Genomic DNA, 13431 nt, shown 5'->3' with positions numbered 1-13431 from the left:
AAGATTCTTGCTGTTTCAAAGACTGATGCTTAGAATGACATTATTCTTTAAGCCAAAGTCTTATTTATACAATGTTTGTCACAAGAGACATCGTTTTTATTGATCTAGTACAGAAAGACCAAGCAATGGTTTCATAATCAACATCTTTTTTCCAGGGAAAGGAAATTGTTTTTCCAGTTCACTACATTAACACAGAAATTTTAATTTTAATTACAAGCATTTCTTTCCTGCACTGAAAGATCAATTTAATTGGATCACTCTAACATGTTTTGAAAAGCTCCTCTGGAGTCAGATTTGTATACAAATAAATGAGCGGTAACATCAAACTAAGAAGAGATTTACCAACACTGAGGACCTTTGCAAATGAATTCCTTGTGATCTTAGAGGAATTAGTGTTTTAACACTAACACAACATGTTTACAAAGGAAAAACAAACCTTCTTTCAGCAAAGGTTTCACAGCATGAAATACTGGCCTCCAAATTTAACACTGCATTCCTTCTCACAGACGGATTTGTTAGGGCAGCTGGATTTTACGGTACGGTATCGCCAGGAAGCTGCTCTTACGCAGACACTGATTCAGCAGCACAACAAACACTCAGGAGCAAGACGGTGAGGGCTCCTTTTGCCACTGCATGGGCTGAGCGTGTCCCGTATCACACAACTACTCTATTGCATATAAAACAGACCTGTAAAAAGACTGGTCACCTATAAAAGTTAAATACTATTTTCACATTAGAATATCTGCTGTTTCAAAGAGATGAACTGTAAGTACATGAAAATCAGGTTATCACTTATGCAAAAGCTTCATCTGGAATGTAATTTTGACCAATAAGCACTTAAGAAAGTTAGAGACTGTAACTAAAGTACTCAAAAGCTATGTGTGGCCAACTTTTGTAACAAAAGAGATACAAATCATTCGTTATCACGAAAAGCTTTAACCTCCTGACTCCTACAAATGGAGCAGATGACTGGAATTTCAAAAGTGAGGTTCGCTTTTTTTTTTACAGATGTCAACTGCAACACTAGGCACTAGGAAAAAATGGTACTTAGATTCTTTAACAAAGTTTTTTACCAAATTTGCAATAAGTGGCAGTGTAAAATTCTCAAGTCATTTTAAAGCTAACAAATTAAAGGCACACAGTATTAACAGGTGTTCATATAACAGGAAATGAGCAGAGGTAAACTTCTTAACAGTGTAATAAGTTATATATGCAAGACATCTGGTACAGGAGTAACCAGAGTTGTAATTCAGCCCTTAGTTATCTTTTAGTTCCTGTAAGACTGTATTAGCATGAGAACTGGACAGCCAAAGCTTTGCCCTGAAATTTAGTAAGACTGACTCAGTCAGCTGAGGAATTACTGGAGTGACAAAAATTAGTCCCAAGAATTTACAAAAAAAAGTGAGAAAGTTCACATGGACTCAATGGAAAGATAAATGGATGATTTGCTGTGCAAGGATTTTTGTCTTTTTAATACTAAACGCTTCCAGGGAGTAGTTTTCAAAACTGAGAAGACATTAAGTCAGAAAGTCTGAGAAGTGAGTGACAGTACACGATTTCTGCATATAAACGGCTAGGATGTGTCGTAAGGATGCTCTTGTAGCTCAGAAAAAGTCAGCGTCAGCTTCCAAACTATGTTCGTACACAGTTATAAATCCAGAAGTGAACTACTTTAGTCATAGAAATATTAGTCACAAGAGTGCAAAAGGAGTCCCTGCAGAGGAGTATTCCCTTTTAACAGGTACAAATAAGGAAACACCTGCAAAGATTTGCTACTTCCAGGAGACAGGCCTGCTATTCTTTGCACAAACGTTGCACAAGAGAGATACGGCAGGAGACAGATGGAAATACAGTGCATTTTTTCAGATGTAAGTATTCATGTCTGCTTCCAGTATTACCAGGATGGTACATAAATACTTATTGCAGAGGTTTTCTTAGTGGAAGAAGCCCAGTTTCTCACGCAGCCATTCTTCAGTTAGGTCTTCCGTATTTCTTATTTCAAATACCTAAACAAAATTGCATCGTGTAAATTCGAGGTGACGGTACTCAAAAGGGTTAAGCACACAGTGCAGTCAACACCTTTCCACACAAATTGTCTGAGCCAGAATAAATCAGTAACCAACCCAGAGCTTTCATGGGCTTTCTTGAAAGGGTCATTTAATACTCTCAAGTCACATCAGTGGAAAATACAAAAAGCCTAACTTGAACAAGAATTCCGTAATTCCTATTTCTAGAGTTCATTCTTCTTGAAGAAAATGGGAGAACAGCACACGTGGTACATTTTTAAGTATATTTTTAAAGTTATTCTGAAATGGTACCATCTTGGATGCATCATCTCAGCAAGAAGGCTGGCTGTTTGAAGAATACAAATGAATTTAACCTCTGGGCTGAATGAAGCCCAAAGTTTAGGAAATTTGCTCAGCCCAAGGCACAGTTATTCCTTCTTTGAACTGAAATAAACCCATAGTTCCCAGTAGCATATTGTGCTCCCTGTAAGAAACAAGTCTGGGATATCTCAGCATAGAAAACGTGCAAAAAAAAACCCCAAAAAACCAACCCAAACCCCACCAATCCCAAGCTTTGTAGAAGTCTTAAACAAACCTTTCACATAGCCTTGGGGCAGAAAACAAGACCAAAGACACCAGTATATTCTTTACATTCCATAGGGGCAAGTAACTCTGTTTTAATACCCTTGAAAAGAGGCCAGGTTAATTCTGTGCTGCTCACTGGAGTCTTTGAGATGCCCACAAATGGATCATCTTTTCAGAGTCAGGTAAGTACATTTTACAAAGCCACAGGCTTTCAAAAGTGTTCTTCTGGGCAATGAAAACTATTCTGACAACACTGAAACTAAAGCTATGTCAGCACTAAATCAGTCATCGGCCCTTCGAGCGGTGTGGGGTACCTAGCTGCAAAAAGCATGCTCGGGCCAGCAGAGTAGATGGGATTTCATAAGACTCACAAAACAATCTCCTTCATGAACCTGCTGTTTGAAACCAACTTCCTATTTAGTCCTATCCTCAGCCATTTTACCATTTTCATCTTTTTCAGGAAGTGATTTAACTTTTGTTCTCTTTTCTTCCTCATTTCCCATCTCTGCTGACTGCACTCTGGACACGGCTTCTTGTATTCAGACAGTGATCCACTACTATCAACTAATATTGACTTTTTATTTTTTTTTTTAAGTAAAAGATGAGGGAAAACCCCAAAATTCGGTGTTACAAGAACAGAACAGCTTAACAGAAGCCAAGCTAATATGCAAGCCACTGAAAAAATAAGAGCACTTGGTTGAGTCACATGCAGAAATGGCACGAGGAAGAAGTGACAGCATGAGCTAAAATGAAACGTGGCTCAGTGAGTGGCAAGAATAAAGCACATTTGAAGAGCAAGTAAGCAACCTGAACTGGAGACAGGCTATCTTCTCCAGCTTCAGAAGGAAGATGCTCATGGACCTCTATGTCCACTCTAGGCTTTCATTCAAAAGCCTTTCAGACTGAATTTCTCCACTTGACAGGTGATGGTCACTCCAATAGAGTTAGTCTCCAGGCTTTCACCTCCTTCTCATCAACTCTTCCTTCTCCCTTACTGAAAACTGCCCTCCTCCTCAAGGAATTCTCTACCATCTTTGATAGGAAGGAAGTTCTCAGGCCTCTAAGATGCAGTTTCAACAGACCTAAAAAAAAGATTTCTTGGGGCTGAACTGATTGCTTCCACCATCTTATCTTCTGCTTCCCTCCTATTTACTCCTGTCAACTTGACATCTAATTTAAAAGAGAGGTCCTTTCTTACACAGTACAGCTAGAAGAGGCAGAAGTTCACAGTTCTCTTATTGGCCCAAAATACATTTTTACTGGGATGTTAAAGTACTCTGTCAGGATAAGGAAGACCAAAAGGGAACGGTGAAGTCACTTCACATTATATGAAAAACCTGAACTGACCACTAAATCTATTTAGCTTTACTGGTTGAAATGAAACTTTAAGAACTCTAGATGCCAATTTAACAGATTCCAAAAGCCTCCAAAATGACAATTAGGTGGCAATTTTTAATTTTTTTTTTAAATATACATACACCTAGGCCTAGTGAATGCAGTGATTTCTTCTGGTCTCACTACTGGAGGAGGCCAACAGGAGATTTTGAATTGTTCAGCACTTGGCACATACATTACTTATCTGAAGGCTACGTTCAGCAAGCGTACAACCCCACAAACCAGGCAGCAAAACTAGTCCACACCACACCATACTAACACTAAGTCTGTTCTTCCTATCAATAAATTCATTCCCCAAAGTAAAGACATCCACCCTACTCATGGATGGTTTAGCTTTAGAGAAAACTGTTCTTCCTGTCCCCTAAAACTCCAGAAATCCCCACATATACTCCTCTCCAGTCTTCCTAAATCAGAATCTGTTCACTGTCATTACAAGGTCTCGTAACATCCTTCTTGCAATAGATTCCAGCAAGACACAAAGAGCTTCTGCAACTTGCACTGAAGGGGCAGACAGTTATTTCAACTAGTCAGTTATACCTTAGTGAGTTCTGCTGTCTGGACAAGCTTATTCTTGCTTCCAGCATACATCATCTGCTGTTCGGGTTTACATCCTGTAGTTGTGTGGAAAAAAAAGAGGTTTGGTTCAGTTATTTTGACCACAATACTTCAAAAATATACATTTTTTTTAAAGAATCCAAACTGAAAGCTGAAGGCTCCATTCAGAAAAGCGACCTATTTCTTTATATACATTATCATCCTTGCTCTTCCTTTCCTATCTGGTACTTGAAAAGCATTTCCAGAAGTAACAGTTGTGCAGGTTGAATTGGGGGTCTCAAAATGCAGCGGTATTTCTGCTTCAAGCTAACATCAAATACTGCAGCAATCAAACCTGAATCACAACAAACACCAACGCAGTACCTCCCACCACCACAGCAGCACTACACTCGATTCTTGTCCCTCTTGCTATTTCTGGAAGATTCCCATATCTTTGCTAGTTGCACTTACATGGATCTTTAAAGCATATGCCTTTAAGCTTGAGTCAAACTGAGAACAAATCGAGTCAGTTGGAATTTGGTGTTCTTTCTCCCAATCTCTCCCAAATCCTCCCATAGAATTGGCAGCTCGAAATGATCACCCCCACCCCCGAACACAGAGCAACCTCAGTCACAGTTGAAGTTAACTGCTGTGTAGATCCCAACTAATGGTTCATTGTTTCTGACTCCAGTATCAGTCTAACCACTACCTTATGTTTGCAGACAGGTTTTTGTTGTTTTGCTTTTTTTTTTAAACAGAAAACCTCAAGAAAAAAGGCTTTTCTTTAGAAGTTTCCAGATACGAGTGTACTTTTAAATCTTGCCACCTATACAGAATGCTGTCTAAGCTCTCTTTTCCTATGAAGTACTGCAAGTCTGCGTGCTTTGCTATTTCAAGGTCTCGCAGGAAGTTTCTTCATGCTGTTCTAACTCACAAAATATCTGTCCTTCTGAAGAGAAGTAACACCCAGAACACTCTTACGAAGATTCTCAGGTAACTACAGAAGAGTATGCTCACTAGCTGCTAAACACTTCTACCTACTTAGTAGTTCTAGTTCTGAGTAAGGGAGGGTAAAACAATGCAATCAGTTTATGTTCTAGAGGATAATAGGGATAATCCAGTAATACCAGCAAGCTACTCTGTTACAATCCAGCACACAGATGCAAGCTGCAGGAACAATCCAGCTCTGTAAGTCTAAACCAAGTCACAGGTTATTTGGTTTCTGTTAAAACTACACCATTCCCTGGGCAGGTACGTTGATGTCCAGGGTTGCTGCAACACAAGCACAGGAAGCTACTGCTCTACATAAACTTGGGATGACCCAAGATTACTTTCTCCTTGAACATAGTCTGTTCACTCAGCACTTTCACCTGCCCAGATCGGGGTTATGGAGTGCTCTTTTCCTCCTTTTCACCCATAGCTGTGACAGCCCTTTAGACCTTCACATCACAGCACTGTTTGAAGGCATTGTCTGTTGCTGCCCATTGCATACAGGCTCCCCTGGAAAACCCTCCTCTTGGATCTCACCCTAATCCTTTTACAGAGTCCTGTTCCTTTCACAGGTAGACATGGGTTCCCATGTCCTTCTCAGAAGGAGAGGAATTTCTTCCCACCCAGTCACTAACATCTGAACAGCGAGACGAACATGGGTGAACAGAAACCCTCAGGAACAGAGGTGGTATCTTCCAGCCCTCTTCTCACTCATTTCCTGAGCCTTGTCTGGTCATATTTTTGAGGACTCCCCAGGATTTCGGGAGAGGGTGACAGAAAACACATTAGGTTAAACCTACATGACTAGAAGCAGAGTGCTCCAGGTTTCCTTTTCTTTTACGTGAGGGTGTTGCTATGCGCACCACTGAACACAGTGGGCAGGCATGTTTAGACAGACACACCTTCTGGTCACCTATGCAGGAAATTAAAATTTCTGTTCAGCCCTCAGAAGTGGAGAAGAATCTCTTCCAGCATACCTCCTAAGTGCCCTAAATGTAAACCCCAAGGCAGTGAAAACCTCCAGCAGCTAGGGAGAGCTGGGCAGATGGAAGCTTTTACACCTGTCATGAGCCGACGGTGAGGATGGAGCTAACACACAAGAGGTTCCTCTCTGTCAAAGAAGATCTCCAGATAATGGCATAGCTTGGCAGCGCCTTGCTTCCAGCACTGGCACAAGCAAATCTTAAACTTCTGAACCACTATTTGAGCATTAAGCACTCATTTTATCTTCCACAGCAAAGAATACTCCCACATTTACAGCATACAGTAGCTGCCGTTCACAGTGTTCACTCACCAACTGGGCTGGAGAAGATAAAGCACAATGGATAAGAAACTCTTCCATCATCATGCTGATACTTGTAACTATACACAATGAATGTTTTTTCTGAGGTTAAAGAAACTAAGAAATCCACAATTTTCTTAGGAGATGATCCTCAGTTATCAGAGCTTGATGCAGGCACAAATAAGTCTTGCATTCTAGAAGATGCTTTAAATCTGGTAAGTGGTCTTACTGCTCTCCTGCCTTCATTTCCCTGTTTGACTTTCAGAACTGACCCTGCCTGTCTTTACTAAAATCCACCACAGCTGGGTGTGAGGGCTGTCACTGCATTACTGTTTCACATCAGAGAGCTAAAAAAAAATCACCATTTCATCACAAACATTCCTCTCCCAGCTTTGTAAAAAGACTTCCCACACCCACCAATGTGTTTCTGGCTTATTAAAAGACAAATTCTTTCTTTGCAGACTAAGCACTTCATTGTTTCAGGTGTTTCACTGAGTTTGAACTCAAGCTTTAGCTAGGAGTCCTGCTTTATAGCCTCCTGCTGCACTATGGTCATGGAAGGAAAGATTGAGAATGGCATGTGGACAAGTGCCAGCCAGCTTTTGAGGATCAGGGAGGCAAATATTTTCGTCACTTATAACTTAAGTACCCCTCTTATTTCATCTAGTTAAGGAAAAATTTACTTGCCCTTTTTAAAAAAAAACAAAACACCAGGGATTTTTCCCTAGATCACATGCCTCCCAGAATCAGTAACTGCAGCAAAATACCAAGGGCCACATGCTGAGAAAGTACCAAACCAGCTCCTGAGTTACACAGGCACTTTTCTGTATTTAGGAGTAGCCACATGCAAAGCTGGTACATTTCACTCACTACTTTACACTAACAGCAGCGTGGCTTCACTTTACTTCCCCAAACATCATATAGTCTAAAAGGAAATAAAATCTCAGGAAAGGCTTAAATGCACCAGTCGTTGTTTCAACAAGTGGGACAGCTGTTCAATGCATCATGAGAACGGACCCCTAGGTCATCTCACAAATAAAATATCAGTAAAGTCACACACTACAAGCAAGTATTGGCCTAAAAAGGTGAAGTCCAACTTTGAACAGCTTCCAGGAGGGAGTAAGACCAAATGCCAGCAGCACAAGAAGGATATCGAGGTTGTCTCTCAGGCAGCTCGTCTTTTAGCTCGTCAGGAGAAATGCCCTGGTAACATTAAACACAAGCAACATTTGAACAAATGACCTTGCACTTGAAGGTGTGCTATGAAGGTTAAATAACAGAACAGCTGTAAGTTAGATGCACATCTACTGTTGAACTGATAACAACTTCTCACCCAAACCACCAGAGCAGTTTAGGAAGACTTGTGTGCTAACAGATCCCTATGACTAAACACAGAATGGATGTTAGCGTGAATAATCATCTCTATTTTAGGCATAATGAGTTTAGACAACATTTTTGGCTCTGTTTGGATGTGCTGGCAGCTACCATGCTTTTCTAACTCTAGTGCCAAATAGAAGGAAGCAAACACACCAAAAAGCATCTCTCGCAACCAGCTACATGAATGCTGCTTTTGAAAGACTCAGTCCTTCCTCCTTGAGCAAGCAAAAAAGAGGCCCCATTCTACTTAAACGTTACACTAACTTCCACATTCCAGGCAGTAAGAGCCATGGTTAACACTCAAATCCCTGGGAAGGATTTAGTTTTGCCCTGTGTACCATTAAGAAACACCACACACTGGGCTGACCTTGTTATGCCACCTATCACATTGAGAGCCTGCAGAGGATTAGCAATCCCAGCTTGTAATTGATGGCAGGTCAGCTCAGAGGCAGATATGCAGAAACACAGCAGAAATCTCTTCGAAAAGCCAGCAGCTGCCAAGGATGCTTTCTACACAGTTGTATCGTAACAGCTTTAAAATAACTTTTTTTGGTGCAATTAATTAGCCAAGCCAATTGCTTTTGCATAGTTCCACCACTGATAGTGCTGGGCTTTACATGCAGAGTGACCAAGCACTGATAGTGCTGGGCTTTACATGCAGAGTGACCAAGCATTTAAATGAGCTCGTGACCCACATTAGGTTAAGAGTTTGATAATGATTTGAAACTAAGGCAGTACCTTAGAGACAACAACACATTGCAGGCTGCAGATACTCTTATTTACAATTCATTTAACAAACCTCATGCTCCTCATCCAGCACCACCAACTGCTTATCCTTGTCGATTTTCACTATAAATCAAAATAAAACATAGATCAATGTTTTTTCAAATGATTTACACTATGTGTGCATGAAGTTTTTTAACATTCCCCCACAGGCATGTTCCTTGTGCTTCCATTCCCCTCCTTCAGTTTATCCCAGGACTTCACAAAATCACTGAAGTCAAGAGAAGTGCACAGTCCAAGTGCTGCTCACTTCAATACTCTGCTCAAATTTCAAAGACTGAAATGTCAAACTCCCCTCCTTCAAGGCTACAAAATTTGCACACTCAGAACCACTGCACCCTGACATTTTTACTGCCATTTTACAACCAGTGGTAGACTCTGAGCCACAATTAGGGATAAATACTCTACTGAGAGTCTTGCATCGTGAGAACAGTGTTGTTTTGCTATTAAAATTACAGGCAGAATTGGAATCGTAGAATGGTTTGGGTTGGAAGGGACCTCAAAGATCATTTAGTTCCAACCCTCCCTGCCATGGGCAGGGACACCCTCCACTACACCAGGTTGCTCAAAGCCTCATCCAACCTGGCCTTGAACACTTCCAGGGATGGAGCAGCCACTGAAGTTCACACATAAAACAGCCTCTCAGCTCATGTTTACCTGTTGCAGCAGCAACATTACATGGGAAGCAAAAGAGGAAACAGGATTTTCTGCAGGATCTTGCAGTTTTTGTCAGACATGTTTTTAACTTACTTATAATGGCAGCATTGTTGGTTTCTTTACGAAACCGGAATTTTCTCAGTTTCTCCACCAGGTCTTCGGCAACATCACAAACCACCAGAGATTCACTCTACAAAAGGGAAAGAGCAGAGAAGAGAGAAAGAAATCTTTCTAGTAAAGTAGAAAAGCAAATCTGCATGTCACGCTTATTTGCGCATAAACCCTAAAATGGAACTGCATCCAACCCATCCAAAGTTTCAGAAGACAGAAATAAACCAGGAAAACCATGGATGAAAGCAGTTTTTAAAAACACAAAACCAGAACACTTATGTGTTTTACCATCCCTCCTCAAAGTCACACAGTGAACTAGAAATATTTTCATGCAGTGGGATTATTCTTGTAGCTCTTAGAAGTAAAAAAATTGGACAGTTCATTTGCCAAGATGAGTCCTGAAACAAGGCAGCCCCTTGGAGTGGCAGTAAACTGGCTGGAGTAATTTAAGCATTTAAATAACAGAAGCTGCTATGAGTATTTCAGAAGAACACAGACAGTAATCAAGGGTCACTGCTTATTTTTATTTACTTATTATTTTTACTTTATTAAGTAAAATTATAATTTATTATTTTTATTAAAATATTAACTGAACTTTTGAGATTTACACACACAGAAAGCATTTAAGACATTTTAATCAAAAAGCATGCATGCTTTCTCCTATGCACTTATATGTCACTGACTCCAAGTCTTCAGAAGAAACGTCCAAATAACACATTAGTCATCACAGTGAAGATGAGGAAGGAAATGGTTCTTTCACAAGCAGCCATGCAGGTTATCTTCCATTACACACGCAATTTTTAAGCTGTACCAAACCAACCACTGCCATTTCCTGAGGAACATTTTATACAACCAACCTCCATCCCCACAGTCAGGAGATGCAAGGCAGCTAGATGAAGAAAAGTTATTTAACATCTCTAGTCATATTATTGCATTTGTAAACTCCCAGGGCATCAAGACTTTGGTGCCAAAACAACTGTATTTCAAGACTTCTTTAAAAAAATTATTCAGACAAAAGAGATAGCTGGAATATCACCTATTACAAGCTCTACAAAAGAGCTATTTCAGAGAGACAAAGCACTGCTGACAAATCAGAAGAAATTTAAACTCTGAGTTCCTTCTCAAGTTCAGTGCTGGCTTGTTCGTGAGGTTTTCCTCAAAAAGCAGAGCAGCGTCTCTCCTTCTCCCGCTTCCAAAATCACCTTGCAAATATCCTATTTGTTATTACTCCTAAAAAGACTTCCACCTTGACCAAATTCTGGCACAAAGTCTGGTGCCTCTGCTTCCTTTTAACAGCTGCACAGGAAATCAGGCTCTGCTGGGACAGGACAGGTCAGGCACCGTGTGTGCAGCCTTCGCTATTTCGCTTGTTTTCCCATAGCTTTAAAAGATTGTTCTTGGCTCCCTCGGATCCACTAATGTCATAAATACCCACTCTCTCCATTTCAGGAGGTCTCTACTTAAAAAACCAACCAACCAAAAGAATTCAGGGCTACTTTTTAAAGTTAAAGTTATATTCTACGTCAAATGCTCTTTTCAGAATCATAGAATGGTTTGGGTTGGAAGGGACCTCAAAGATCATCTAGTTCCAACCCCCCTGCCATGGGCAGGGACACCTTCCACTACGCCAGGTTGCCCAAAGTCTCATCCAATCTGGCCTTGAACACTTCCAGGGATGGGGCAGCCACAACTTCTCTGGGCAACCTGTTCCACTGCCTCACCAGTCTCAGAGTGAAGAATTTCTTTCTTATATTCAATCTAAATCTCTCTTTCAGTTTAAAGCCATTGCCCCTTGTCCTGTCACTACATGCCCTTGGAAAAAGTCCCTCCCCAGCTTTCCTGTAGGCCCCCTTTAAGTACTGGAAGGCTGCTATAAGATCACCCCGGAGCCTTCTCTTCTCCAGGCTGAACAGCCCCAACTCTCTCAGCCTGTAAGGAAGGAAGCATTTCTCCCAGTCCTCTGGGCTCAGCAGTTTCATAACATCTTCCAGCAGACACTGCAGGTTCGCGTTAGTATCCGTGCAGCCACACAAACACAAGTCCTCAAAAGAAGGTGAAGGCTGTGTCCGCAAAACACGCGCTGACATCAGACTCAGATCATCCGTCAGGGCTAAGCTGGCGTGCCAGCACTCGGGTTAGTGAAAACTAAAGAAAGTCAAGTCAGGAGACAGGAGGACTGCCCAGACAATGGGCACACCCGCCAAGAAGCACAGCGGGGGGTGCTGCTGGTGGCTAACCTCAGCCACCATTCACACCAGCGTCATACTCCAAGATTTTCAGAAACCGATTCAGCCGCCTGCGAAGAGGGCAGGTCACGACTTCCTTTCTAAACAGCTGCTTCTTCACTCTCCCTCCGCCGGCTGCCGGCGCTCGACAGAAAAACAACCGAGGCGGCCCTTTTCCCTGCGGGGCAGCAGGTGAGCACGGCGCGGCCCCGGGGGTCGGGCCAGGCCGGCGTAGCTTCTCGCGGCCGCACCCCCGGACCGCAGCGCACCGGCACGCCCTGAGGAGAACGGCGCCCGCCCCTCCGCAGGCACCTGCTCGCCCCTCAGCAGCTCCTCCTCACCCTGCCGAGCCGGGCCGGGCCGCGCGGGGACACCGGCCTCACGCAGCCCCGGGGAGGGAACCCACCGCTCCCGCCGTGGCGGCCGGGCTCCCCCCGGCCCCCCCGCCCTGCCCTGCCCTCAGGCGCCTCTGGTTCCTCTCACCATCTTGCGCGCGCGCAGCCGCCCAACCGCCGCCGCTCGCGCGCCAACACCACGAGCCTCCACCCGCCGCCGCCTTCTGACTGGGCTGCGCGCCCCACTGCGCCTGCGCGGCGGAGACCCCGCCTCCCCCCTCCCCTTTGGCCAATCAGAGCCGCTGCCCCAGTTGGGCGGGCAACGTCACACGCCTACGGGTAGCGGGAAGGTTCAAGGGCTGCGGAGAGCGGCGCCGCAGGGGAGGGGGTGAAGGGGCGCGGGCGCGTGCCGCCGCGCCACGTGACTCGCCGGCCTCGCGCTGCGCCGTGCCCCGCCCCGTTGCCATGGCACCGAGAGTCCCGCCCGCCCGCGGAGTCATGGCAACGAGGCGGGGCGGGGCCGTGTGCAACAGGCGGGGCGGTGTTTCCTCACGGGCGGGCTGTCGGCGGGGGCGGCCGCGGGGCTGCTGCCGGTAGTGCGGGAGAAACGGGCTCCGGGCGGGAGATCCTGCTTCGCAGCAGTTAATGTGCCTTAAAGGCGACGATATTTAATCCCTGATCCGCAGAGGGTCCTCCCTGTGCCACGGCTGGGCCGGGATATCGGCCCACGGGCAGGGCCGGGAGCAGGGCCGGGGGTGGTGCCCATGGTTAGACGAGGCCATTGAGACCTGTTAGTAACTTCACATCCTTTACTACGACACCAGAGAATCCACACAGCAAATTGACGGTTAAAAAAGCCTCAGCTGGCACGTCTGTCTCAATAAACAGGAGAAAACTCAAGCATAAGATGGAAATCAGGTGTAGTATGTTCTGCTCGTAGTACTTCTCGTTTATACAAGTTGAGCATAATTCTGGAATTAAACGAGGATTTAGAGCTCACAGATCACAAGTAAGAGCAGTGTGGCAGTCGCTGCTTTTCCATAACAGGCTGTTGGTGGAGGTCTGCCTTGGTGCTGGAGGAAATACCTGACCTTTTTCGTGCTGCTGGGAATTTAAGCTGCTGTGACAGAAAACGCCTTCTTGGCGACCCC

The 13431-nt window shown here is 43.9% G+C and overlaps 1 protein-coding gene across 1 annotated transcript; it reads right to left on the bottom strand.

Moving 5' to 3' along the window:
- Positions 1–616: 616 nt before the first annotated feature.
- Positions 617–12461, bottom strand: GMFB (glia maturation factor beta). Its single transcript, XM_086613699.1, has 7 exons — positions 12429–12461; positions 9703–9799; positions 8969–9018; positions 7946–7995; positions 6805–6887; positions 4524–4597; positions 617–2006 (listed from the first exon to the last, which is right to left on the bottom strand). The coding sequence occupies exons 1-7, from the start codon at positions 12429–12431 to the stop codon at positions 1935–1937; spliced, it is 429 nt and encodes a 142-aa protein (XP_086469825.1). The 5' UTR covers positions 12432–12461; the 3' UTR covers positions 617–1934.
- Positions 12462–13431: the final 970 nt, after the last annotated feature.

This window comes from Tauraco erythrolophus, chromosome 6 (assembly GCF_009769465.1).
Source record: "Tauraco erythrolophus isolate bTauEry1 chromosome 6, bTauEry1.pri, whole genome shotgun sequence".
Classification (NCBI taxonomy): Eukaryota; Metazoa; Chordata; class Aves; order Musophagiformes; family Musophagidae; genus Tauraco; species Tauraco erythrolophus.
The sequence above is the reverse complement of the archived record's forward strand: the minus strand, read 5'-3'. Positions and strand labels throughout refer to the sequence as shown.